This window comes from Ylistrum balloti, unplaced genomic scaffold, assembly GCF_031769215.1.
Source record: "Ylistrum balloti isolate Yb309-2 unplaced genomic scaffold, AGI_CSIRO_Ybal_v1 Utg370584, whole genome shotgun sequence".
Taxonomy (NCBI): domain Eukaryota; kingdom Metazoa; phylum Mollusca; class Bivalvia; order Pectinida; family Pectinidae; genus Ylistrum; species Ylistrum balloti.
Genome location: NW_026782363.1, coordinates 1,050,934 through 1,077,996, shown reverse-complemented (window position 1 = coordinate 1,077,996; position 27,063 = coordinate 1,050,934). Strand labels below are relative to the sequence as shown.

Here is a 27,063-nt window from a genome sequence, read left to right as displayed (position 1 = left end):
GCAAACTCACCCAGACAAACAACAATGGATTCCATATAGGAACATTTAAGATGTGATAAAGCATGAAAGACTCCATCAGTAAACATCATTTGAGATCAAGGAAAAATTGTAAATTAATAACGAATAGAATTTTTCAAACAGAGTGTGAAACACATCCCAAGTTAGCTGCTGTGTAAGAAACGAAATTTTAGTTTCTTTGGGTTTTGATATTTATCTATAACTGATGGTAAATTTGGCTAGATCCAATACAAAACGATTTACTAGCATATTATAGGTTTCAATCAATTATGTCCAACAATAAAATCTCGTCTTGCTGTTGTATTTCTTGTCAACTGCGCATTAACTACATGTCCGCCATTTTGTTTTCCGTCAGTGGTTTATTTTGTGTCAGTGTCGATGAAATGAACAAACGTTACCAAAATAATTCTTAATAATTTTCGAAAATAATTCTGTTCAGCTTTATCGATATAAGGAATAGGCGATATGTTGGTAAATAGTATAAAAATCACACGAAGCTCATTGCTGTTGGGTATATTAGTATTAATGTAGGTTATCGATATTTCTGATAAAGTAGTTCTACATGGAGACTGTGAAAGATTTAGGACGCCCGAACCAGAAAAATATCCATTTTGAAAATTATTTTATACATTTATTTTTTACTCATACGCTTAAACCTAACAGCAGTAAAGTTGATTGTTTAGATAAACAGATTAACATAACTTATGATTTCTCACCGCAGTGAAATCATGCCTATCTTTTGAGCAAAATGATAATAGGTGGGTATACATCAAATTATAGTTGTTCCTTACAAACTGCAAGAAATAGACACAAGTTTACAAATAAACTCTCAGCTTAATGTATCGGCCATGTTTTGTAATTATCATGCTAACATAAATGCAGATTTACGATATCACTCGTTTTAGAAAACCGTGTTCAGTAGCAGATCCGTACGAGTTATGTCCCTTCAAAAGTTTATTATACAAGGGAAATCACTCCTGTGATATTAGAGAGAAATCCCAAGTCACAACTCAACAGTAAAACACTACCTAAGACACTATATATTCCTCCCTTCAACTAAAATCAGGTATGTGTCCTTGGAAAGCTGTAGTATTTTGTGTTCTTATCGACATTTTCCCGTAGATATGTAACATAAATAGCATTACTTACACATATATGAACACGGTAAACAAATTATTCAACGACTCTTGATTTGTCAGATCAAATTAAAAAAAAACTTTGACCTAAATAAGTAATGGTTCATGACTTTTATTAAAATTTACCAGTAATCATAGTTCACCAGTCATTTATCCTATTTTACCAGACTGTAATCCCATTTTACCAGACTGTAATCCTATTTTACCAGACTGTAATCCCATTTTACCAGACTGTAATCCTATTTTACCAGACTGTAATCCTATTTTACCAGACTGTAATCCCATTTTACCAGACTGTAATCCTATTTTACCAGACTGTAATCCTATTTTACCAGACTGTAATCCTATTTTACCAGACTGTAATCCTATTTTACCAGACTGTAATCCCATTTTACCAGACTGTAATCCTATTTTACCAGACTGTAATCCTATTTTACCAGACTGTAATCCCATTTTACCAGACTGTAATCCTATTTTACCAGACTGTAATCCTATTTTACCAGACTGTAATCCTATTTTACCAGACTGTAATCCCATTTTACCAGACTGTAATCCTATTTTACCAGACTGTAATCCTATTTTACCAGACTGTAATCCCATTTTACCAGACTGTAATCCTATTTTACCAGACTGTAATCCCATTTTACCAGACTGTAATCCTATTTTACCAGACTGTAATCCCATTTTACCAGACTGTAATCCTATTTTACCAGACTGTAATCCCATTTTACCAGACTGTAATCCCATTTTACCAGACTGTAATCCCATTTTACCAGACTGTAATCCTATTTTACCAGACTTCTGGTATCCAATTCTCATTATATTTTGGAAATGAATGCGCGTATATATAAAAATCATCGAGTGTATTTGTATTGTTGTTTTGAACTTATGACAACTGAACCAAAAATGATACCAACAAAACTCCATTGTTATAATGACATAATGACACTAATTTTCTGCTTATAAAGACCTATTACGTCATAATGTACATTCAATCATTCTATTAATTTGTATGAGTTAATGTATTTTTTTTTTTGGCATTTCGTAAAACAGGAATTTTATTTGCCAAAGTACGTTAATTGTACAAATATTTTCACAATAATCCATGCATGATAAAAAGATGGTTTGTACATTACAGATGTGTTACACTACTCACTATACTGCTTATCAGTGTACTATAGAATCGTACTTTATATACCAATAATACTTATATAACCAAAACAACAATTTATACTGTATGTAATTAATTAAATATTCTCTCAGATGAATCAACAGTAATGTACGTAGTTATGTGTGTTATCATACAAAGCAAAATTAATATCATTATATATGGTTATGTGTTTTATCATACAAAGAAAATTAATAGTACTGTATGTAGTTATGTGTGTTATCATACAAAGAAAATTAATTTTACAATATGAAGTTAGGTGTGTCAACACACAAAAAAATAATATCACTATATATAGTTATATGTGTTATCATACAAAGACAATTAATTACACTCGAGGCATTATGTAATTAAAATCATTAATGATTCCGTGTGTAGTAATACCTTGTGTAGTTAACCGTGTATTATAGAATTAAAGTGTGTGCAGCTGGACTACATACATCGTTATTAAATAATCTTCTGTTATTATACATGTGTATAACTAATGTGTCACCAGAAGTGATTTAAACAAAGACTATATACAAGTGATGAAACATCTCTTGTTCCAGTCCCAAACTGACAAATATTGTGACGGTAGGAAAAAAAAAGACAAATATTACCAAAACCCTGTCTAGATATAAACATCATATAAGCAATCTGACACGCTTAATTATTACGGGAATTCTGGGATGTTTAGCCATAACATCAGACACAAACCTTGATTAAGAAAAAATCCATTACACCCATGTCCGTCCCCGTGATACGTTTCCTTTGCACGGTTTTAATACGTCCAATTAGTTTTAATAAAATAATGAACGTGTGTTCACATTGGAGCTGGCTGCATGTCATGCATACATGTACGCGTATGAAAACGTGGGCGGTAAGATTACAGATCTGCCAATAAAATGGCGCGTGGTCGGCTCTGTTGGAACACTCCTTCAAATTTCCGTTTTCACCACAAGAATGTCAGCTCATTTGAATTTATAGATAAGTTGGTCTGGTTTTGTTAAATGTTTCATTTTCTATGGCGTGATTGCTTATCGGTCGCGATCAGGAGAATCATTTCATACCTGTTGACCCTAACAAAGTTCGAAGCAGAAATACAACGAGATAGAAGATGGAATGATATATATATATATAATATTCATATATCCATTGCCCTTTGAAGTGAGAATGCGGGATTTCAACCCAAAACGACTTTGTAAAAAATAATGTTCAAGACGACATGTCGTTATTTAGCAGTAAAAACCATTTTAAAAAGAGACTCCCCTATCTCATCACCGTGAGGGAATGCTTTGGATATAATTTCCTATTTCAGCGTATTGTTTCGAACCCGTTTCGAACAACCATACCTTTTCGCGCTCGATTTCGAAATCGAAACTCTCTCGCTAATTAGGTGTTTTGTTTTGGTTGGTTACATCTCCGTGACTCTTCCTTTCGATATTTAAGCGTTGTCGCTTAGGTGGATTGCAAATACCGTGTCGTTATGTCATGGTTGGCTGACGCAACCGGTACTGCACATGTAACGCACACGCCTTCCGCCTAATTAGGAAGGTAGGAACGCCAGACCACGTGGGTAAACATTGTTACCAACCTTTGCCATCTAATTGGCCATAGCCTTTCAAAACCAAGAGTTACGTGACAATGAAAATGGCCATGAAGGAAAAGGGCCGCTTAATCATTTCTATATATTCTGTTGGCCATATTGTAATGTTCTATGCCATGTGACTGATATTGGATTTTTTAAATACTGAACAAAGATGAAGGAATATCAGGTGATTCTAGAGTTTTCCGTGATTTGAACTGGTCATGATATGGTTGATATCAGTGTGACCTTACAAAGTTAGGTAATTTGGAGATACTGGATCAACCCACGGTAACCATGGTTTTGCCTCGCATTGAAATCATATACGTACATGTTGGCTTATAGAATGGATATAGTGACAGAACTGGTCACACTAGTATGATGTAGACAAAGCTGGTCACACTAGTATGATGTAGACAAAGCTGGTCACACTAGTATGATGTAGACAAAGATTACATCGTATTATATAGTGACAGAACTGGTCACACTAGTATGATGTAGACAAAGCTGGTCACACTAGTATGATGTAGACAAAGCTGGTCACACTAGTATGATGTAGACAAAGCTGGTCACACTAGTATGATGTAGACAAAGCTGGTCACACTAGTATGATGCAGACAAAGATTCCATCGTATTATCGTAAGTGAAGTCATTAGTGGAGTTTGGTGAGAACCTGTATCACAATTGCAACTACACAGTGAAATATGGTTCTCCGTAGACGTATGACACAAAATATATTTTACGTCCTGGGTTTTTCGATCGTTCAGAAATTCGAAACCGGGACAGTGAAATTTATTTATTAAAATGTGTACAATGTATATGTTTTCGACAACAGTTGCCGACAGGGGAGGTGTGGTGTTGTAAATGTATTGTTTAATGTGCCCGTACATGCGTGCGTTCGTGAGTGAGTGAGCGCGTGCAAAACTTGTGTAAGATGTCACACCAACCCTATACAAATTTAGGTTTGATTCCCACCATTACACCGCACCATCGTATCCTCCTGATTAGGTTTTAGTGGCTAGCGGTCAAGGTTAGTGACATCGTCGGCCCTGGTCCGCTACCCTTGAATTATAACTCCATAGTAATTTAAACTACACTATAACATTACATCACCAAGATAAGCATCTAAACTCCTCATTCAGGGAGTAGGCGTATATCATTATAACCTAAAATTAATATCTGACGATCTAATCCCTTAACCTGAATTCTGTGTGGTTCATCTTACCCATACAAGGAAACCATAATAATGTGCCCACGCTGGGTTTGAACAGGATGAAAACCAGTCGAGATATAAAAATAAAAGTTTCTTTCAGAAAATCCTTCCTGGTATTGATAACATAAAAACTTATCAGATATCCAATGATGACCTTACGTTGAAACTTAAAGAGATGTTTAACGTAAACAACGACGAAGCCATGATGACAGGGTGGGTGATAAACTGGTTACACAATGGTACGAATTTAAAAGCATACTATTATCAGGAACGTATTATCATATCTTTTTTAATATGTTAACTTCCTGACTTGGTATCTTCTGTCTAGAAACCGGTTACCATTCATTTTACTATGGATGGGTTTCTATATATACGTTATAAGTAAAAAAATGATATATAGTTGTAGCAAGCAGATTCCGGCATTTTATCCGGCACTAGATATTAGGATCGCCTTTCCGGAAGCAAGTTTCGTTTGACTCACAGCGAGAGGAAAAGTAAAACCAGTCAGCTAACTTCGGCTAAATCATATATTATATTTAGGTAAGTTTGTAAGTTCTTCATCGTTAGGGAAGCATCTGTGATTATCTGCCACAGCTAGAGACTGCCAACATCACTGTCTGCGGCCTAACGCGAACGCACACATACATCTCGGGCAGCGGGCACTGTAGTATATTGAGCTCCGTGAACCATCGATCGGTGTGTTGCGTATACGTTCCTGCAGTCAACTGTAGCGAACAGAGTTGAAAGGGCGCAGGTCGGACACCAATTTTATTGGAATTAACAGCTTCTGTTATTTTTCAGGACAGCCTAACCATGTTTGGATTTAAAAGTGGTGGTACTAGGACCGTCACGACAAGCTATTCCTCTGGAGGAGGTCCTGTGCAAACCACGACCAAAACCTTCAGGTATGAAGGGGACGGTCCCGGAATGGATATTAGCTCAGGTGAAAATGGTGGAACCAACATTGACATCGGGTTCGGCAACAGGTTCGGGGGAATGGCGAATTACAAATTTAACATTGGAGGAGGAAGAGATGGCAGAAGTGCTTCCCAAAGGCCTAACGTTTGCGGCAGGGCCACACGTAAGGAGAAGAAAAATCCATTCGCTGGTGTCCTGAACCAGAGTTATGATCAAATTAAGGCCAAATGTTTAGCTGAGGGCATTCTTTTTGAGGATCCCGAGTTTGAGGCATCTGACAGCTCTATTTTCTTCAGTAAAACTCCAAGCCGACCATTTGAATGGAAACGTCCATCGGTGAGTACCCCAATAGAGCCCCGGCCCACCATCTATGGAATGTTTCCAATAACTAACTTCCAATACCTTTAGTAGAAGTATTCTTGGGGACATAGCATTTATTTTTCCTTCGGTAAAATAGTCATCTTATTCACAAGTAAGTTAGCTATAAAATTTAAATATTTAGTTGAGAATGTGTACTTGTTTAAATGTATATAGTCTCTGTTTATCCTGTTATTGCAAAGCTTGCATTGTTTCTTAGGGTGGGGTCATCTTGCATGCTGGCGTGAATATGACTTCAACAATTTACTGGATATAGCTACTACTAAACAGATTATTGTAGTCAGCACTGCATTGTGATATCTTACAATCTTCAGTTTTCTTCGTTTCAATGCATATCACCAAGGACATTTTTTGTTACCTGTAGTTAAATAACTAGGAAAGCCACAAATCTCCCCAAGGCCTGCTTGTCCACAAGTAATCATAACACTCATGTGGGGTCACGGTAGATTGATTTTATGTTACCTATGTATACTACATGTACACAGGTAAAGTTTTCACCTATGGATGTTTACCAACCCAGCAGGAGGGCACCTGTCTTGACCTGTATATGTTAAGTTTTTCATAGATGTCTTGACATGGTTCAATAATTCTGTCTTTCTCTCTTTTGACAACACTTCCATTGAGTTGATATGAAATGTATAGTTGCAGTCAGCCTTGGACCTGTTGTAAATCTGTTAATATGACAGACATGTACGCTATGCTGTATGAATACTCAAACATTCTCAACACATCATATATTTTACAGGATATGAAATCTTATAATTTATTCCTTGTCTTGCTTATAGTTTACAATTAGAGGTGTATATGTTTTGTTGTGCTGTATGTCTTTGCCAGCAGAAATAAAAAGGATAGCTTAATGTTTGCATTTGCGACGTGTATACTCGCATCTGAAATGTACCTTTTTTGCTTTGAATGCTGAGTCATCCACATAATTTGGTTAAATCTTTGTCATCTTTTCTTGACTATGTATTAGATATGATCGTCTCAAAATAACACCAGCTGATATTGAATATATAGATCAGCTGTATTGTTATAGGATTCATTTTACATGTAAATGTATTATTCAATGCAAAACTAAATTCAGCTGTAACATAAACCTGAGGTAACAGACATATCTTTCATACCAAAAATAAATCCAGTGCAAGCTTCAGCTGGAGAATTTCTTTTCATTTGTATTTTAATACACACGTAAGTAATTAAAAAGTTGTTGATAGACAACAAAGAAACTTATTCTACACAGATAGTAATACAAATCTTTGCGCAAGTCCAGAGTCTGGTACTCATTGAATTTTGATGGCATTCCTTGACTTTCTGTATACCTATATGTACAGTGTTGCTTTCAGCATAGTTATTATGCTTAGACAGGAAGTAGACTATAGATCATATCCAGTTTAATGTTTTGATCCAATGTGAAGTGGATTACTCGGATGTGAGATTACAATTCTCATTAAAAGTTCAGTTGCACAAAAAGCAGTCTTGTATGAGAGATAAATTGATGAAATTTTTAGATGATACTGTACTTTTGTCTGTTGCAACATTACACACAATTATCACATTGGCTATATACCTTGCTTGCATGTTACCATTCCTTGTTTCATTACACCAGTAAAGTGATGGGTCGTTTGAAGCTAGGAGGTAGTTAACAGTGGAGTTTCCTTGGTAATCAAGTGTTGGCATGTGAGATAAGAAAATCTGCCCAGCATTAGATGGGCTGTATCCAAACTGTACTCGTTTGGCCTCTGACCCGCTTCACAGATCTATCTGTACATGTAGATATATACAGGCTATTTTCAGGAAATCAAAGAAATCAAAGAAATCAAAGTGTCACTCATGAAAGTATTAAACACTTAATAATGTGATAAAATATGGAACAATTTCTGGTCACATTCCTCACTTTTTCCCTGTCAGAAATTTAACAAGTGGATTATTGTGATTTTTTGTAAAAAACCACTTACCAAATGGAATCCTTTACATCATTATACTGGAATGTATGCATCAACAGTAAGGAAACACATCGATGATAGGGGTAGTTTAAAGTACAAAAGAATTGATGTAGATAAAGTTAGTGTTATGTTAGTTATGTTGTGTGCTTCAGAAACCATTAATGCTTATTTAGTAATATTGAATGTCAATGTTCAAGGTCACTTTGTTGTTGTTACATCTTCCATGACCTAAATAATATCCTTTTGTAGTCTACTACTATCCAGTGACTTATTTACTAAATGAGATGTGATAAATCTGATGACACACTACCTAGTGTATCATACTCAAACATATCTTTTCAAGACAAAAGGATTGATCATACTTTCTGTATTCACGGATGCTATTAAGCTTATATAACCTACATGAACCTGTGGAGAAAAGTTCTTGTCACAAGGTCACTTTTTCTTGGTTACAATGACTTCCTATATACTTGTTTTTGTAATAGATTAACAGCCGATCACTTAGTGTACCTGTCTTTACAACCAATATCTCCCGTATTTCATGCTGATATTTAAGCAAACATCTGGTCCTATTCTCATTGGAGATCAGTCGTATTTCTTCCCCGAATTCTCTTTAAAATAAGATAATATGACGTAATGTCTGAGGTAACATGATTACTGTACAGTTACTTTATACCAGGTATGTTAAAAAATAATTCTGTTCAGAACAAACAAATCAGAAGTGTGTGACCTAGTGATGTGATATGATGGAGAAAGGGTTGTATTTCCTGAAAAATATTTGTCAGTAACCAGCACGGTAGACAAAAGGAAAATACACTGTGAAACCTGTATTCAGGAGTTACACATCTTTCTTGCTTTATTTATTTATTTATTTTAAGAGGCCTTAATTGTTCCAACTAAGGATCCTCCTGAAACCTGAATTAGGAGAATTACAACATACATATGTCCTAATTGAATGGTGGTGGTTAAGAGAAATTTTCAACCTTTGATTTACAAATTGAGAAAACATCCTCTAGATTACAGTTCATTTCTAAATATGTGTACATTTTATTTTCTTGAATATAAGATGATAGTCATGACATTCTTTATAGATTTTCTGAATTCATGTTTATATATTGGGATAAACTTTGTAGTTTCTTCTGATGTCATGAAGGAGATTCAAGCCCTTAACATGATTGCTCACCACTTTAACTCAAGCCCAACCTAACAATGAATACTGTTGTTTAACCCTTGGGTTTAGTCAGTAGGGCCACCACTGTAGGGTACAAGGTCATACACAAGGTGAAGTTTCTGTCTACATTACTCATCCTTATTGGAGTGTCAACACCTCTAGGAACCACCAATCTCTAGGATACAAGGTCATTATTACAATAAGTTAAGTTTCTGTCTACATTACTCATCCTTATTGGACTGTCTACACCCTAGGAACCACCAATCTCTAGGATACAAGGTCATTATTACAATAAGTTAAGTTTCTGTCTACATTACTCATCCTTATTGGACTGTCTACACCCTAGGAACCACCAATCTCTAGGATACAAGGTCATTATTACAATAAGTTAAGTTTCTGTCTACATTACTCATCCTTATTGGAGTGTCAACACCTCTAGGAACCTCCAATCTCTAGGATACAAGGTCATTATTACAATAAGTTAAGTTTCTGTCTACATTACTCATCCTTATTGGACTGTCTACACCCTAGGAACCTCCAATCTCTAGGATACAAGGTCATTATTACAATAAATTTTACAAAGTTAAAGTTACAATTATTGAATTTTTTTCCCACTATTGCTCATCATTACTGGACTGGCACAATGACTATATGTTTGTAGTCATGTCCTCTTAAATCATAAAATATTTTAAAACTGTTCTAGTAAGAGTGTAATGGAACATTTAAATTCACTTGCCATGTTAAGACTCTAAAAAGCAGGGAGTGACCATGTGCCTTGACAACAAGGCTATTTGTGTAGATTTTTCTGTGACTTTCACACTACATATCTTGTATAAGACAGCTTGGTAATCATGACACTGATAAGTCAGTAAACACTCACTAAAACATTCGGCTTTAATCTAAATCCTATCAGTTTTTGTCCCTATTGTAATGGTGTGGTCAGGAAGTTCATCTAAATTATGTAAACTATTTGTCAGAAAATTTGTTCTCAACTCTCCTTTTGTTTTCAAGGTCTCCCTGAATATTAAGACCAAACATATAAAAGAATACTAGTAATGCATACCAATTATAAAATGAATGTAGACTATTATGTCTGTCATCTGTCATTATTATTAATGTTATTTACTTTAGAAAGGCTCAGTACAAAGACGAAGAAATTACTCTATATTGCTCCCTTACAGGTAGCTTATGGGCGTAACAGTAGTTATGTCAGGTGACAAAGGGGATTTTTGTATTTTCTTCCTTTTTTAAAGATCTTTCTTTTAAGTGTCTCTTTTGACACTGCCTCTTTTTTGAGCTATAATTGAGCTATTTGCTCTAGCGAGAGAGGCTTCAGATTTTGTCCCATGGCAGAGGCATATACCTAAGTCTAGTGAGGAAGGCTGAGGATTCTGTACCTGGCTGACACATATACCTGAGTCTAGTGAGGAAGGCTGAGGATTCTGTACCTGGCTGAGACATATACCTGAGTCTAGTGAGGAAGGCTGAGGGTTCTGTCCTTGGCTGAGACATATACCTGAGTCTGGTGAGGAAGGCTGAGGGTTCTGTCCCTGGCTGACACATATACCTGAGTCTGGTGAGGAAGGCTGAGGGTTCTTTCCTTGGCTGAGACATATACCTGAGTCTAGTGAGGAAGGCTGAGGATTCTGTCCCTGGCTGAGACATATACCTGAGTCTAGTGAGGAAGGCTGAGGATTCTGTCCCTGGCTGAGACATATACCTGAGTCTGGTGAGGAAGGCTGAGGGTTCTGTCCTTGGCTGAGACATATACCTGAGTCTAGTGAGGAAGGCTGAGGATTCTGTCCTTGGCTGAGACATATACCAGAGTCTTGTGAGGAAGGCTGAGGGTTCTGTCTTTGGCTGAGACATATACCTGAGTCTAGTGAGGAAGGCTAAGGATTCTGTCCCTGGCTGAGACATAAACCTGAGTCTAGTGAGGAAGGCTGAGGATTCTGTCCCTGGCTGAGACATATACCTGAGTCTGGTGAGGAAGGCTGAGGGTTCTGTCCCTGGCTGAGACATATACCTGAGTCGAGTGAGGAAGGCTGAGGGTTCTGTCCTTGGCTTAGACGTATACCTTAGTTAAGTAAGGAGGCTAATGGTTTTGTCCCTGACAGAAGTATATACCTGAGCCTTAACTAATTGTAGTTGCCGCAGCCAGCTTTTTGTTATGGTAGTGTAAAGGCTGATCAGTATAACATGACCTGATGGGATGTTCTGTTGCAAGCCTTTGGTCGTATACTTCAGTATGTTTGCACTATAAAATTGGCTTGAGTTCGACCTCACTTCTCTAAGCCTCCCACACACACTTAATGCATACATGTTTGGATGTAAACAATTAATAACCAAACCAATCTTTATGATTGCTGATCTAATTGTATATGTTTGACATTGAAATGTCAGTGACTAATAGCCTTAATTAATGATTAAACTTGTTGATAGGATGTTTGTGGTACAATGATATGATGCAGAACATTCCTTTTCCATACCAATATTTTGATTAGACATGCCCTGTTAATATTCAGCTTTGAAAATTACAGGAAACTTCCTAGTTTAACAAATTGGATTGCATATACTGCTTCCTTCCAATCAATGATGAATGATTGCTACATGGCCATATAGCACGGCATGTAACCCCAAGTTACAGTACAGAACAACATGTACATATTTAGTGTACCTTGTTCTCAGTAACAATGACTGATCAAGGCTTACAACCTGTTTGACCAAAGGATGTCTTCTTCACGTACCTCGTCATGAGTGATTAAAAAAGTTTGAGATATTTTCTAATGATCAAGAGTGCGCTAGCAACCAAAATAAGTGGATTGGAATCATTTTAATCTTGATTGCAAATTTACAGTTTTCAAAAATCATTTGTCCCAGAATATCTCAGTATTAGGCAGAGTGCAGGATCTTGACTACACGGAAATTGGCCCATACAGCTGCCTGTCACCAGAAGATAACAAAAAACTTCCACATGTTCAATATTTTCCTACTTCCTCATACTAGGGATGTGCATGTGGCCTACATGTGTTGCTAAAAGTACACATTTATATTAAATACTGTGGAAGTATTCCATATGGAACCTCTGGGCCACAGTTGGAAATATTTATACTCTGATTAATGGTAGATTTCACCATAAACCTGTAACATAGCTCTATTGAGCCAGTTTTTTTTACTCAGCTGCTGACTGTTATGTTAGTTTTGATAATGTTCTTTGTTTTTGTTGCCTGTATTTCTACCAAAATACATATTTACAATGTATATAATTGGGGGCCACTTTGATTCTCTCTGTTTTGGCAAATTACCCCTGTATCTTATATATGGCAGGTTAATAACAAACATATTGAAGGCTGTAGATCTGAAGGTTATATTTTTATCTGAAGATTCTCCCAGGTTTATCAGTGTATCCAGGGTTATCACTGACCTTGAGGTTGTAGTGTGGAGGAGGAAGACACTTCTAGGGCTAACACACACCTCTTTTTCTTGTGATGTTTGTAAAATATACCACAGCAGTATGGAATGCATACAGCTGTTTTGTATTTTTTGCAATCTTTTGCTACATTTGAATATCAGAGGTAATTCAAAATCTTGACATGTAATCCTGAATAAAAACACTCATACAATGTATTGTGAGCTACAAGTTTTTGCCTTCCTTAATCTTGTATGTCTGTCCACTCAATAATTGTTCAGAATATTATGTATTAACAATATTTAGGTCCATCCTCCCACACAATATTTTGTTCAATAGGTGCGTCCTTCCGCACAATGTTTTGTTCAATAGGTGCGTCCTTCCACACAATGTTTTGTTCAATAGGTGCGTCCTTCCACACAATGTTTTGTTCAATAGGTCCGTCCTTCCACACAATGTTTTGTTCAATAGGTCCGTCCTTCCACACAATGTTTTGTTCAATAGGTCGGTCCTTCCACACAATATTTTGTTCAATAGGTCCGTCCTTCCACACAATGTTTTGTACAATAGGTTCATCCTCCCACACGATATTTTGTTAAGAAATACTTACAGTACATCTTACTAATAGATTGCTTGGAATCAAGGGAGATAACTCATTGACTTTATCAATAGTTCTCGTTGCCTGTTTTCTTTGGGTCACTCCCATCCAACTTTACCATTGTTAAATGAACCAATGTGGTATTCCAACATATTGGAAAGGTCATAATACAGAAAATTGTGGCACTAGCATTGAAGATAAAATGGATTTGTTTAAGGAATTCAGATAATGTCAGCTACATGTAGATCTTAAGCTGATAATTTTAAATAATAGACATAGATATAAACCACCTTCAAGTGGAAAATCAGAAAAATGTAATACCTTCATGGTCAAAATAGGAAAAATCTACTTCTTCAAGGTCAGAATCAGAGAAACGTATCACCTTCAAGTGGAAAAATAAGATATTAAGGACAGAATAAAAACGTGCACTACTATCAAGGTCAAAATATGGGAAAAAAATGAGTACTTCAAAAGCAAAGAAAAAAAAACCTACCACTTTCAAGGTCATGGTCAATAAATGATCTATGTTATTATTTCATTCTTTGTAACAAAGTTACATGGTGCTATTGTCAACAAAGCATAGAATTTGTTGTCAATTAATGGCAAAAACATAGCTCATTCAATGCAAGTACATTTTGTTATTGTACAATGATTTGATAATGAATAATAAGCATGTTAACCAACAGTATTGTACTTATTTCTTCTTGATTGCTTGGCAATGATTCAATCTGTGTCCTCTTGGATGATATCTCGATCCAATTATAAACTCCTTGTGTAGATCTACACGCTGTGTGGCTTATAGGGACGAAAGATGTGTTATTACAGTTTTATAAATCAGTGTGACTGATAGGGGACAGTAGACACTATGCCTAAGTTTGACTAGTGTAGGGGTCAGTAGATGCTATGGCTGGTATGACTATTGTAGGGGTCAGTAGATGCTGTGGCCTGTATGACTAGTGTAGGGGTCAGTAGATGCTGTGGCCTGTATGACTATTGTAGGGGTCAGTAGATGCTGTGGCCTGTATGACTAGTGTAGGGGTCAGTAGATGCTGTGGCCTGTATGACTATTGTAGGGGTCAGTTGATGCTGTGGCCTGTATGACTATTGTAGGGTCCAGAAGATTCTGAGGCCTGTATGACTATTGTAGGGGCCAGTAGATGGTGTGGCCTGTATGACTATTATGGGGGTCAGTAGATGCTGTGGCCTGTGTGACTATTGTAGGGGTCAGTAGATGCTGTGGCCTGTATGACTATTGTGGGGGCCAGTAGATGCTGTGGCCTGTATGACTAGTGTAGGGGTCAGTAGATGCTATGGCCTGTATGACTATTGTGGGGGTCAGTAGATGCTGTGGCCTGTATGACTAGTGTAGGGGTCAGTAGATGCTGTGGCCTGTATGACTAGTGTAGGGGTCATTATATGCTGTGGCCTGTATGACTATTGTAGGGGCCAGTAGATGCCGTGGCCTGTATGACTAGTGTAGGGGTCAGTAGATAGCAGTACAATATATACTATAGCAAGAAAGGAGTTTCTTCAGTAGGAGGGTCTAAACAGTGATTCCCTCACACAGCTCAGTCATCACTGGAGTGGAAGTGTAACAAGATCTGACAGCTAAGTTTTTCCTTGTTTGGTTGGCACTCATCCTTGGGTTTCCCCTGAGGAGCCTCTCTGGTGAATGTTATTGCTTGAACATCAATGCCTAATGTCAATATGATCTGTTTCACCAATCAGAGGCACTGGTTTGGGGCACACAATATACATGTATTAAACATTAGGAAAGTGTTGTTGGCTTTCGTCCAACTTCAATTTTGTTTATTCAGGGTATTTATGTTATGTTATATCTAGGATTAAAGTCTTGTTCTAGAACTACCACATGTAAACAAAACAAAGATAATATATCACTCTCCCGAGGAGACAGGCATAAATTAATAGATTGCAAGTTTTTTTGAAAGCCCTTTGAAGTAAATGTCACACATTATTTAATTCATTTCTTAAATTATTTTAATGATGTACTCCCACAGACATTATTGTGTTAGATAATGATATTAATACGAAATGGCTTGTATGTGTAATGCATACAAACCAATTTCAGTGTACTAATGAAAGCTATGTGCATATAGAACACACCAATTAGTGGGAACATTTGTCATGGTGCCTGAGTAAGAAAAGAATAGTTCCTTCAGCCAGATGGTTCTGATAACCGTCAGCCTTTCATCTCCAAGCTCTCAGCTGTTTTTTTACAACATATGAAAAAGGAAGATAAGAACAGTACAGATAGCATTATATATCTGTATAGTCAGTGAGACCCAGACACTTGAACCCAAGATACCATTGGATAGCCCTGAATACACACATACCATCACTATATACATAACAGTTAGGGATCACAGGGTACTACTGCAAGGATAGACCCACTGTCTCCTACACACCATCACAGGGTACTGAGGATAGACCCTGCTGTATACACACACCATCAAAGGGTACTGAGGATAGACCCACTGTCTCATACACACCATTACAGGGTACTGAGGATAGACCCACTGTCTCATACACACACTATCACAGGGTACTGAGGATAGACCCACTGTCTCATACACACACTATCACAGGGTACTGAGGATAGACCCACTGTCTCATACACACACTATCACAGGGTACTGAGGATAGACCCACTGTCTCATACACACACCATCACAGGGTACTGAGGATAGACCCACTGCCTCATACACACACCATCACAGGGTACTGGGGATAGTCCCTGCTGTATACACACCATCACAGGGTACTGGGGATAGACCCTACTGTATATACACACCATCACAGAGTACTGAGGATAGACCCTACTGTATATACACACCATCACAGGGTACTGAGGATAGACCCTGCTGCATACACACCATCCCAGGGAACTGAGGATAGACCCTGCTGTATATACACACCATCACAGGGTTCTGTGGATGGACCCTACTGTATATACACACCATCACAGGGTACTACACTCACAGGGTACTGTATATACACACCATCACACCATCACAGGGTTCTGAGGATGGACACACACCATCCCAGGGTACTGAGGATAGACCCTTCTGCATACACACTATCACAGTTGCACACACACCATCCCATACACACCATCCCAAGATGCTGAGGATAGACCCTGCTGTATATACACACCATCACAGGGTTCTGAGGATGGACTCTGTTGCACACACACCATCCCAGGGAACTGAGGATAGACCCTGCTGTATATACACACCATCACAGGGTTCTGAGGATGGACTCTGTTGCACACACACCATCCCAGGGAACTGAGGATAGACCCTGCTGTATATACACACCATCATAGGGTTCTGAGGATATATACACACCATCACAGTACTGAGGATGGACTGCTGTTCACAGGGTATTGCACACACACCATCCCAAGATGCTGAGGATAGACCCTGCTGTATAACACACCATCCCAGGGAACTGAGGATAGACCCTGCTGTATATACACACCATCACAGGGTACTGAGGATAGACCCTGCTGCATACACACCATCACAGGGTATTGAGGATAGACCCTGCTGCATACACACCATCCCAGGGTGCTGAGGATAGACCCTGCTGTATATACACTGGCTGTCACTTACCATTATCAGGATGAATGAGGATAGACTTGTCCCATTATATATGTTAGATCACAGGGTCCCTGTCACACATAGATATCACTTGATTCCCAGGGTATTGAGTTATTAAATCATAGCAGTTAAGATATGCTCTTTACAATTTGCCTCCAGAAATGTGGATAACTCTTGTATGCTATGTTTTTATCTGTTGAGTGTTATCAATGCATATAATTAACTCAGCAGTCGCTCTGATTCCTGTCAAATATTTCATGTTTCAAATATTTAAAATAACAATAATTTTGTTGAGAGTTTAAATGATATATAAAATTTACTGGGTTTTTCCTTTGGAAATCATGTCCACCTGCTTGTTCATCATTTTACCATTCATTATCAGATGACTTGGCCCAAAGATTTGAAGGGAATGATAATGATTAATCTGACATAGGTCCTCCTAGCTGATCAACATCGTCTGTCTTTTATAAACATTTTGTAGCTAGTTCCAGGTACATTGGACATTTATATAACTTCAGATTTGCAGTTAAGAAATCCAGTTAATTGATATAAAAATATTGACATTGTATCCCAAACAGCGGGTAACAGACTACAACATATCATTAAGCCATGTAGATAAGTTTATCTGTAATGTGCCTTACATAGAAATTCCTTGTTTTGACATGTATTACTTGTTATTGCAGGAGATTTGTGACAACCCCCAATTCATTGACCAAGAAGGTGCTAGCAGATTTGACGTCCAGCAAGGAGAATTAGGTAGGTGTCTGAGCAACTAGGTCACAGTAACCTTGTCAGGGAAGAAACCTGGGTAGCTATCTATGTAAGTAGATCATGCTATCTTTGTAAGGAAATTAGGTAAGTGTCTATGCAATTAGGTCACAAAACCCTTACTGCAGCAATGAGAATTGGGTATATATATTGAATCTATGTAACTAGGACATAGTGACCTTCTAAAGGTTGAGGATTGAGTAACATTTTTTTAAACATTTTTTATCTGCATAATTGGTTATCCTTGTTAGAGGCGAGCATTGGAGAGGAATTTGCTTAAGTAGGTCATAGAAACCATGTCAGGGGAGATAACTTAATTTATCAATATAACTAGATCAGGGATACCCTGTCATGGAGAAAACATGTGCCTGTGAAACTAAGTAAAAGAAGACTTGTTGACAAGTGAAGTTGGATAGATAGTCTTTGAAGGAAGTCAGAATGACCTTGTATACTGGGAAAGTTTGTTGATTGGCTGTCTGCGTAAGTAGGTCAAGGTAACCTTCTCAGCAGAGAATTAAAAAAATTCTCCTTTTATTAGGTCTCTGCTAAAAAAAGATTTAATTCAAATGGAGGATTTTTACTGCATTATATGTATTTAGCGATTGATATTATTTTCTTTCATATATAGGCAATTGTAAATATATTGACAGCTGAAATCATAAAGTTTATAAACAAATAAGTGTATAAATATGATACTTCTATATATAGCATGGAATAAAATCAGTGCACACTTTTGTTTGAATAAAATCAGTTCCTGTTTCCTCAATCCTTGTATAGGCAGACAGGATTTGAGGTCAGATCTCGAGTGGATACAAAATTACAACATGTTCAAATGAATGAAATATCCAGAGCACATATCATCATGTTGTACTTTCACATTTAAATGACAGAGTAATCATTTAAACTAACCCATCCAACAAATTAAGATTTAACAGTTCATCTAAATTTGTGGTATATACTGATAACAGTAAAGTTGAAAGTAAACAGGAAATTAAGATCACAAGTAAACTGTATAGTCAGGTTATCAGTATCAAGACTATGAGTGGTAGGAACACACTGTAATGAGACACTTTCATTTGTAAATTCATAAGAAATAATACAATATTATCTCAAATCGTTTCACTACTTAATTAGCAATGCATTCATACTTTAAAAAGAATTGTGTTTAACCAACAAAAAATTCAGAATGTTTTAAACAGTTTGCATTAAGTTTGTTATACATCTCAACATTCAGTGTGTATTGACAACTTTTTAAAACTGATGTGTGACACTCTATATAGTTTGAATGTGTTTATCATCAAAATATTACATCTACTACAATATCATATGTATTGTGCATAAATTATCTATACAGTTTAATTATCATTGATAAAATATAAACATATTAAAATAGTAAAGAGTAATTGTCATTAAGAATGTTCATATGACATTTTATATACCAGTTGTAATATGGAAATGACAAAAACTACATGAATCAGGTTTTTTAGGGATCAAAAGCTGTTTTTGCACTGAAAAAAATCTGCAAGTCAAGAGAAATTTGTTTGCATTTGTGTCATGACATAGATCACAAATATAAAAGTTGACCTACCTCTCTAGATAGAATGTATTAATCCATCCCCTTCAGAATTAAACAAATGTCACACAATTTTATCACATATTGTCAAGTAATCACTTTGATTATGACATTGATGACGTCGTGTCCTGTGATCACGACTGATAACGAAAGGTTGTAATTGTGATGTACACATCAAAGGATAGGCACTTGATAAGGGCCACATCGCGAAAAAGTGCACATATAATCTACCATATGATAGACGGAAATAGATCTAGTGAGATGCTGGTATAGTGTTCTGTCAGACAGGGACATCCTCATTGACTCAGTTCCTGGTAATTAAAGTACAGCTTAGAATTTCCTTATAATCAACAGATTTTCATTTATATGGCTATTGTAATATAACTCGGTAAAACCAGTATGTCTGGGAATGTTTCTATGATCGAAAAGTAAGTATTTACAAAATCTATAAAGACATACTTTTGTATCCATGTATGAAAACTTGTGAGTCCACTTATCTGGTTCATTTAAGTTCCAAAAAGAATATATACACTGCACTAATAGGAATTATCCATAGTGTTGATATTCAAAATAAATTACCAGACTAGTTATGCCTGTAGGTTTGGTTCAATATATACCTGTCAGGTCGATGTCTAAGTACTTGTGGTGATACATGTACACATATAGGTGCAGAACATTATACCATTCTATTTTACCATGATCAATAGAAATGAAAAAAAAAAAGCTGGCTGGCAGAATTTTCACACGCCAGTAAATTGACATGCCTTTATTGGTGAAACAAAATGAAGGAATAGATAATACTGAATGATATTCGCTCTATTAAATTTTGGCTATTTTTCAACTTACATTAGGTATGATACATTGTTTTGAATTTCATTTGTAAGGCTATTAACAATGGGAAAAAATTCTTCAAATTTTTAGGCTTTGGCAAGCGAATAAGTTGAATAAGCTTCCAATTTTAGTTAGCCAGTCATGTTTACTACTGCCCTTATATATCTTTATCCTTTGTTATGTAACAGAGTTCCCTGTTCCTAGTAACTGCAGGATTCCTCTTGTCAATGCTAATAGACATACATCTGGTGTTCCTAGGGAACATTTTTTCCTGTGCTAGTGATTGAGATATATACAAACTTATGTGCACACACCTGAGTGATGTATAAACTACCACATGCCGAGTATGAACCTTCTCACCTGTCTATCATACTTACACTGTAATCATTCCTAGACTGAGAGATGACAGACAGGCTAAGATAGGAGCCACTAAACTGCTCCCATAATCTGATGACACATTCTGTGTTGATGACAATGGTCTGTTTGTTTGGATGAAAGTCGGCACCCATTGTTTGATAATACATGTTGTTTTGAGGAAACCATAGGTTTCATAGTACTAGGTTATTGATTGTACTCAAAACAAACATCGGGATGGGAAAGTGAAAGCTTCTGATTCACAAAGTCATGTGGCAAATGTATTTTGTGAAGAAGATCCTGCATATAAATATATCTATTGGATGATTGATTTTTGTATTTTCCTTTACTTAAAATTTTTCAAGTAATGTTACATTTATTTATTTTTTGTGTAATTCACATGTCTAGGTGAGGCTGGGTGAGTTTTTTAATACCTTACATGTGTATGTTAGGTGTGGTGGGAGGATGGGGCTGTAACTAATGACTCACCCACTCCAAACTAGTACTAGATACACTGTACATTAATAAGTCAAGGCCAGTAGTCTTGTACAAAATTACTGCTTCATGCTCCTTATCAGTGCCGACAGATTGGTGTTGTATGTGTATTCCTCTTGTCAGATACTGCAGATCTATAATAAAGCTTCTGGTAATTGTAAAACAGGCTTTCTAGTGACAAGAGCTGCTTATAATATTGGTAAATATACCTTGTAATTGTTTGTCAGGTTTGTCTCCACACAAACACCATATATTTTAACATTTTATAGATTATACCGGTGTAGTATGATAAAGTGAAGCCCATGGTAAAGTGAACTGTGGTTCATTAAAAATGCCCCTCCCTATGGTAAGTGGCTTCACTTTACCATGGGCTTCACTTTATTCATTTCACCATTATGGTATTTTGACTCTGGTTCATCTCCCCATTTTTCACAGTACCATGCTACACAATAACAATATGTAGCTAGCTGTGGGCTTATAGTCCAGCCATTAGATATCACCTCTTACTTTATCATCACAATCTATACATGATGATGTCAATACTCTTGTCTAAATTGAAAAAAAAGTACATAATGAATTAAAAAACATAATTCAGAGCACTATACATTACAAATACATGTATCTTGTCAGGGTTTTCCCTGGAGCAATATAATTTCATGAATGTTAGAGTCCAGGGACTCAAATCACACATATACAGCGTAATACTCATTACTGACTAACATAATGTAAATAAAACATGGGCACTAGCTATTCATGTTTCACCCTTTTTGCACCTGCAGTCAAGATCAAGTCAGATTAGCCACATACAGGTATAGCCAGTATGTACTATAGCCATATTATCTACAGGGATCATTGTGTAAGTGTTGATTATGTAAGGAAACACATGCTCAAGCTGATGTTGGCCCATGCTTCAACAACATATGCCTGTTTACATGTGTATTGATGCACACCTATAGCCTGACCCTGAGCTATTATCAACAGCCTTTAGTATATTGCTGACATATCCAGTTCGTTCAGGAGGATGACCAGTGGTCAGACACTGGACATGGGAAATCTATAATGAGATCAGACCTATGGTGCTGTTGGACTGGTTTGACAATTCTGAATGTATGTCTGGGTGTCTAGACCAGGCTACATTTTATCATTGTAGAGACCCTGTAGATTTATAATATTCCTTCATACAGCTGATGGGTGGATGGTAGTACATTGTTTCCTTCATCTCACCATGGAAATTATGTACCTCTGAATGCCATTGGCGTATATTTGATAGAAGAAGCAACACTTTACACATCAAAGGTTTAAAGACATATGTTTCAGTGTATATCTTGATAGTTATAATCTTAACACATGTATGTGTGGTATATCGGTGTATTTTCTCCTGACAAGGTGTAGATTCTATTAATTCATATTAAATGGGTCTCAGATTGAGGAAATTTATACAATGGAAACATTGAGTGGTTTATACAGAATTACTTTCAGTCAACAATGAGTTGAAGATGTGGTACAAAGTCACTGATAGACTTTCCCCTTCCTTGTAAAGTCCTCTTTCCTCTTTCCTCTTCTTCCTAAATCCTAATTCCTCTTTAATCCTAGGCTTTACATATCTTTGTGATTTCGGAAGAGCCAAAGAGAGATCTTAACGGAAGGATAAAAAATTCTTACAAAATAACTAGTAGAATTATTGAGAGTGACATTTTGATGTCTGCACAATCACATTCATTAGACAAATAACAAATGTGAACTGTATCAGCACTGATGTACATAGTGTACAAGATGGTTATTGAAATGATCCCCTTCCACTGAACAAAATCTTCTATACAATGATTTAAGTTACTTTGATTCCTAAACTCAAGTTTCATACAGACTTTCTTTGCAGAAAATGTCTGCTCAGTATGATTGCTTTTCAAGTTTGAAAGTCCAAGGTCAAGGTCACTTTTAGTTAAAAAACAAATTGATGTGACCTATTTCTTCTGTTTAACTCCTAACAGGAAATTTTATTTTCAATAAATTCCTTTTAGTCGCAGCAAGTTTGATTTAATTAATCTAGTTTTGACATTCATAGATATTCATGGATATTGCAAAATGAATATGGGTACCTTCCAAACCCAGATATAACTAATACCGATTCCTCACTCAGAAACCTTTGCAGCCTCATTATAACTAAGACTCCTCACTCAGAAACCTTTGCAGCCTCGTTATAACTAAGACTCCTCACTCAGAAACCTTTGCAGCCTCGTTATAACTAAGACTCCTCACTCAGAAACCTTTGCAGCCTCGTTATAACTAAGACTCCTCACTCAGAAACCTTTGCAGCCTCGTTATAACTAAGACTACTCACTCAGAAACCTTTGCAGCCTCGTTATAACTAAGATTCCTCACTCAGAAACCTTTGAAGCCTCATTATAACTAAGACTACTCACTCAGAAACCTTTGCAGCCTCGTTATAACTAAGATTCCTCACTCAAAAACCTTTGCAGCCTCGTTATAACTAAGATTCCTCACTCAGAAACCTCTCCCTGCCTCGTTATAACTGAGACTCCTCACTCAGAAACTTTCAGACTATTATGTCCTGCCAGAGCAGCTGTTGTTAAGTTATCATCCTGTTACTAGATTGGAAGCTGGTGCCTTAGGTATCAAAACGCATCAAGTCTGTTTTATCTATAAAGAAAGGATATATGAAAGCTGTTGTGTTATAGGAAAGATACATGTATACATAAATAAATGTTTCTTTGAATAAGCTAAGAGTCACAGTAATGAAATATGTAAATGAAAGACAAGTATAGCAAAGAAACATATAGTGATGACTGGTAGACAGTGAATACAGGCCTTGACTACCGCATATTGTGATGCCTGGTGGACAGTGAATACAGGCCTTGACTACCACATATTGTGATGACTGGTGGACAGTGAATACAGGCCTTGACTACCACACATTGTGATGACTGGTGGACAGTGAATACAGGCCTTGACTACCACACATTGTGATGACTGGTGGACAGTGAATACAGACCTTGACTACCACATATTGTGATGACTGGTGGACAGTGAATACAGGCCTTGACTACCACACATTGTGATGACTGGTGGACAGTGAATACAGACCTTGACTACCACATTGTGATGACTGGTGGACAGTGAATACAGACCTTGACTACCACATATTGTGATGACTGGTGGACAGTGAATACAGGCCTTGACTACCACATATTGTGATGACTGGCCTTGACTAAGACAGAATCTTTTCTCCAATGTATTGGAAAGGAAAGAATTCCTTAGTGAGAAAAAGGACATTGCCTCTTGCAACTTGTCACAGCCATTCTCTTTAGAATATTTCCAATTATGTTTACATTTGATATCATACTTTTCAGTTTAGTAGTAGACATGTATTGCTGTTTAATTTTTCAGTGGTATCACATACATGTAATTTGCAGTTAGTGGATGTGTACAGATCAGTTAGTGGATATGTACAGATCAGTAGGTGGGTGTGTACAGATCAGTTAGTGGATATGTACATATCAGTGGATGTGTACAGATCAGTTAGAGGATGTGTACAGATCAGTTAGTGGATATGTACAGATCAGTTAGTGGATATGTACAGATCAGTTAATGGGTGTGTACAGATCAGTTAGTGGATATGTACAGATCAGTTAGTGGGTGTGTACAGATCAGTTAGTGGATATGTACAGATCAGTTAGTGTGTGTGTACAGATCAGTTAGTGGATATGTACAGATCAGTTAATGGGTGTGTACAGATCAGTTAGTGGATATGTACAGATCAGTTAGTGTGTGTGTACAGATCAGTTAGTGGATATGTACAGATCAGTTAATGGGTGTGTACAGATCAGTTAGTGGATATGTACATATCAGTGGATGTGTACAGATCAGTTAGAGGATGTGTACAGATCAGTTAGTGGATGTGTACAGATCAGTTAGTGGATATGTACAGATCAGTTAATGGGTGTGTACAGATCAGTTAGTGGATATGTACAGATCAGTTAGTGGGTGTGTACAGATCAGTTAGTGGATATGTACAGATCAGTTAATGGGTGTGTACAGATCAGTTAGTGGATATGTACAGATCAGTTAGTGTGTGTGTACAGATCAGTTAGTGGATATGTACAGATCAGTGGATGTTTACAGATCAGTTAGAGGATGTGTACTGATCAGTTAGTTGGTTTGTACAGATCGGTTAGAGGATGTGTACAGATCAGTTAGTGGATGTGTACAGATCAGTTAGTGGATATGTACAGATCAGTTAATGGGTGTGTACAGATCAGTTAGTGGATATGTACAGATCAGTTAGTGGGTGTGTACAGATCAGTTAGTGGATATGTACAGATCAGTTAATGGGTGTGTACAGATCAGTTAGTGGATATGTACAGATCAGTTAGTGTGTGTGTACAGATCAGTTAGTGGATATGTACAGATCAGTGGATGTTTACAGATCAGTTAGAGGATGTGTACTGATCAGTTAGTTGGTTTGTACAGATCGGTTAGTGGGTGTGTACAGAACAGTTAGTGGATGAATTGCAGATCAGTTAGTGGGTGTGTGCAGATCTGTTAGTGGATGTGTACAGATCAGTTAGTGGATGTATACAGATCAGTTAGTGGGTGTGTACAGATCAGTTAGTGGGTGTGTGCTGATCTGTTAGTGGATGTGTACAGATCAGTTAGTGGATGTATACAGATCAGTTAGTGGATGTGTACAGATCAGTTAGTGGGTGTGTACAGATCAGTTAGTGGATATGTACAGAACAGTTAGTGGATGTGTACAGATCAGTTAGTGGATATGTACAGAACAGTTAGTGGATGTGTACAGATCAGTGGATGTGTACAGATCAGTTAGTGGATGTGTACAGATCAGTTAGTGGGTGTGTACAGATCAGTTAGTGGATGTGTACAGATCAGTTAGTGGATGTGTACAGATCAGTTAGTGGATGTGTACAGATCAGTTAGTGGATGTGTACAGATCAGTTAGTGGATGTGTACAGATCAGTTAGTGGATGTGTACAGATCAGTGGATGTGTACAGATCAGTTAGTGGATGTGTACTGATCAGTTAGTGGATGTGTACAGATCAGTTAGTGGATGTGTACAGATCAGTTAGTGGATGTGTACAGATCAATTAGTGGATGTGTACAGATCAGTTAGTGGATGTGTACAGATCAATTAGTGGATGTGTACAGATCAGTGGATGTGTACTGATCAGTTAGTGGATGTGTACAGATCAGTTAGTGGATGTGTACAGATCAGTTAGTGGATATGTACAGATCAGTTAGTGGATGTGTACAGATCAGTTAGTGGATGTGTACAGATCAGTTAGTGGATGTGTACAGATTAGTTAGTGGATGTGTACAGATCAGTTAGTGGATGTGTACAGATCAGTTAGTGGATATGTACAGATTAGTTAGTGGGTGTGTACAGATCAGTGGATGTGTACAGATCAGTGGATGTGTACAGATCAGTGGATGTGTACAGATCAGTTAGTGGATGTGTACAGATCAATTAGTGGATGTGTACAGATTAGTTAGTGGATGTGTACAGATCAGTTAGTGGATATGTACAGATCAGTTAGTGGATGTGTACAGATCAGTTAGTGGATGTGTACAGATCAGTTAGTGGATGTGTACAGATCAGTTAATGGGTGTGTACAGATCAGTTAGAGGATATGTACAGATCAGTTAGTGGATGTGTACAGATCAGTTAGTGGATGTGTACAGATCAGTTAGTGGGTGTGTACAGATCAGTTAGTGGATGTGTACAGATCAGTTAGTGGATGTGTACAGATCAGTTAGTGGATGTGTACAGATCAATTAGTGGATGTGTACAGATTAGTTAGTGGATGTGTACAGATCAGTTAGTGGGAGATTGCAGATCAGTTAGTGGATGTGTATAGATCAGTTG

General features: G+C 37.1%; 1 protein-coding gene across 3 annotated transcripts in view; it reads left to right on the top strand.

Moving 5' to 3' along the window:
- The first annotated feature begins 5,544 nt into the window (after nucleotides 1-5,544).
- Nucleotides 5,545-27,063, top strand: part of LOC132556714 (calpain-B-like) — a 58,209-nt gene continuing 36,690 nt past the window's right edge. The window contains exons 1-3 of one of the 3 annotated variants that reach the window (XM_060221155.1): nucleotides 5,545-5,639; nucleotides 5,901-6,353; nucleotides 17,823-17,895. In XM_060221155.1, the coding sequence (XP_060077138.1) occupies nucleotides 5,913-6,353; nucleotides 17,823-17,895 (514 nt within the window). In that variant the 5' untranslated portion in view covers nucleotides 5,545-5,639; nucleotides 5,901-5,912. Of the gene's footprint in view, nucleotides 5,640-5,739; nucleotides 6,354-17,822; nucleotides 17,896-27,063 lie in introns of those variants that run through there. The other 2 variants (XM_060221156.1, XM_060221154.1) reach the window with 2 other exon arrangements.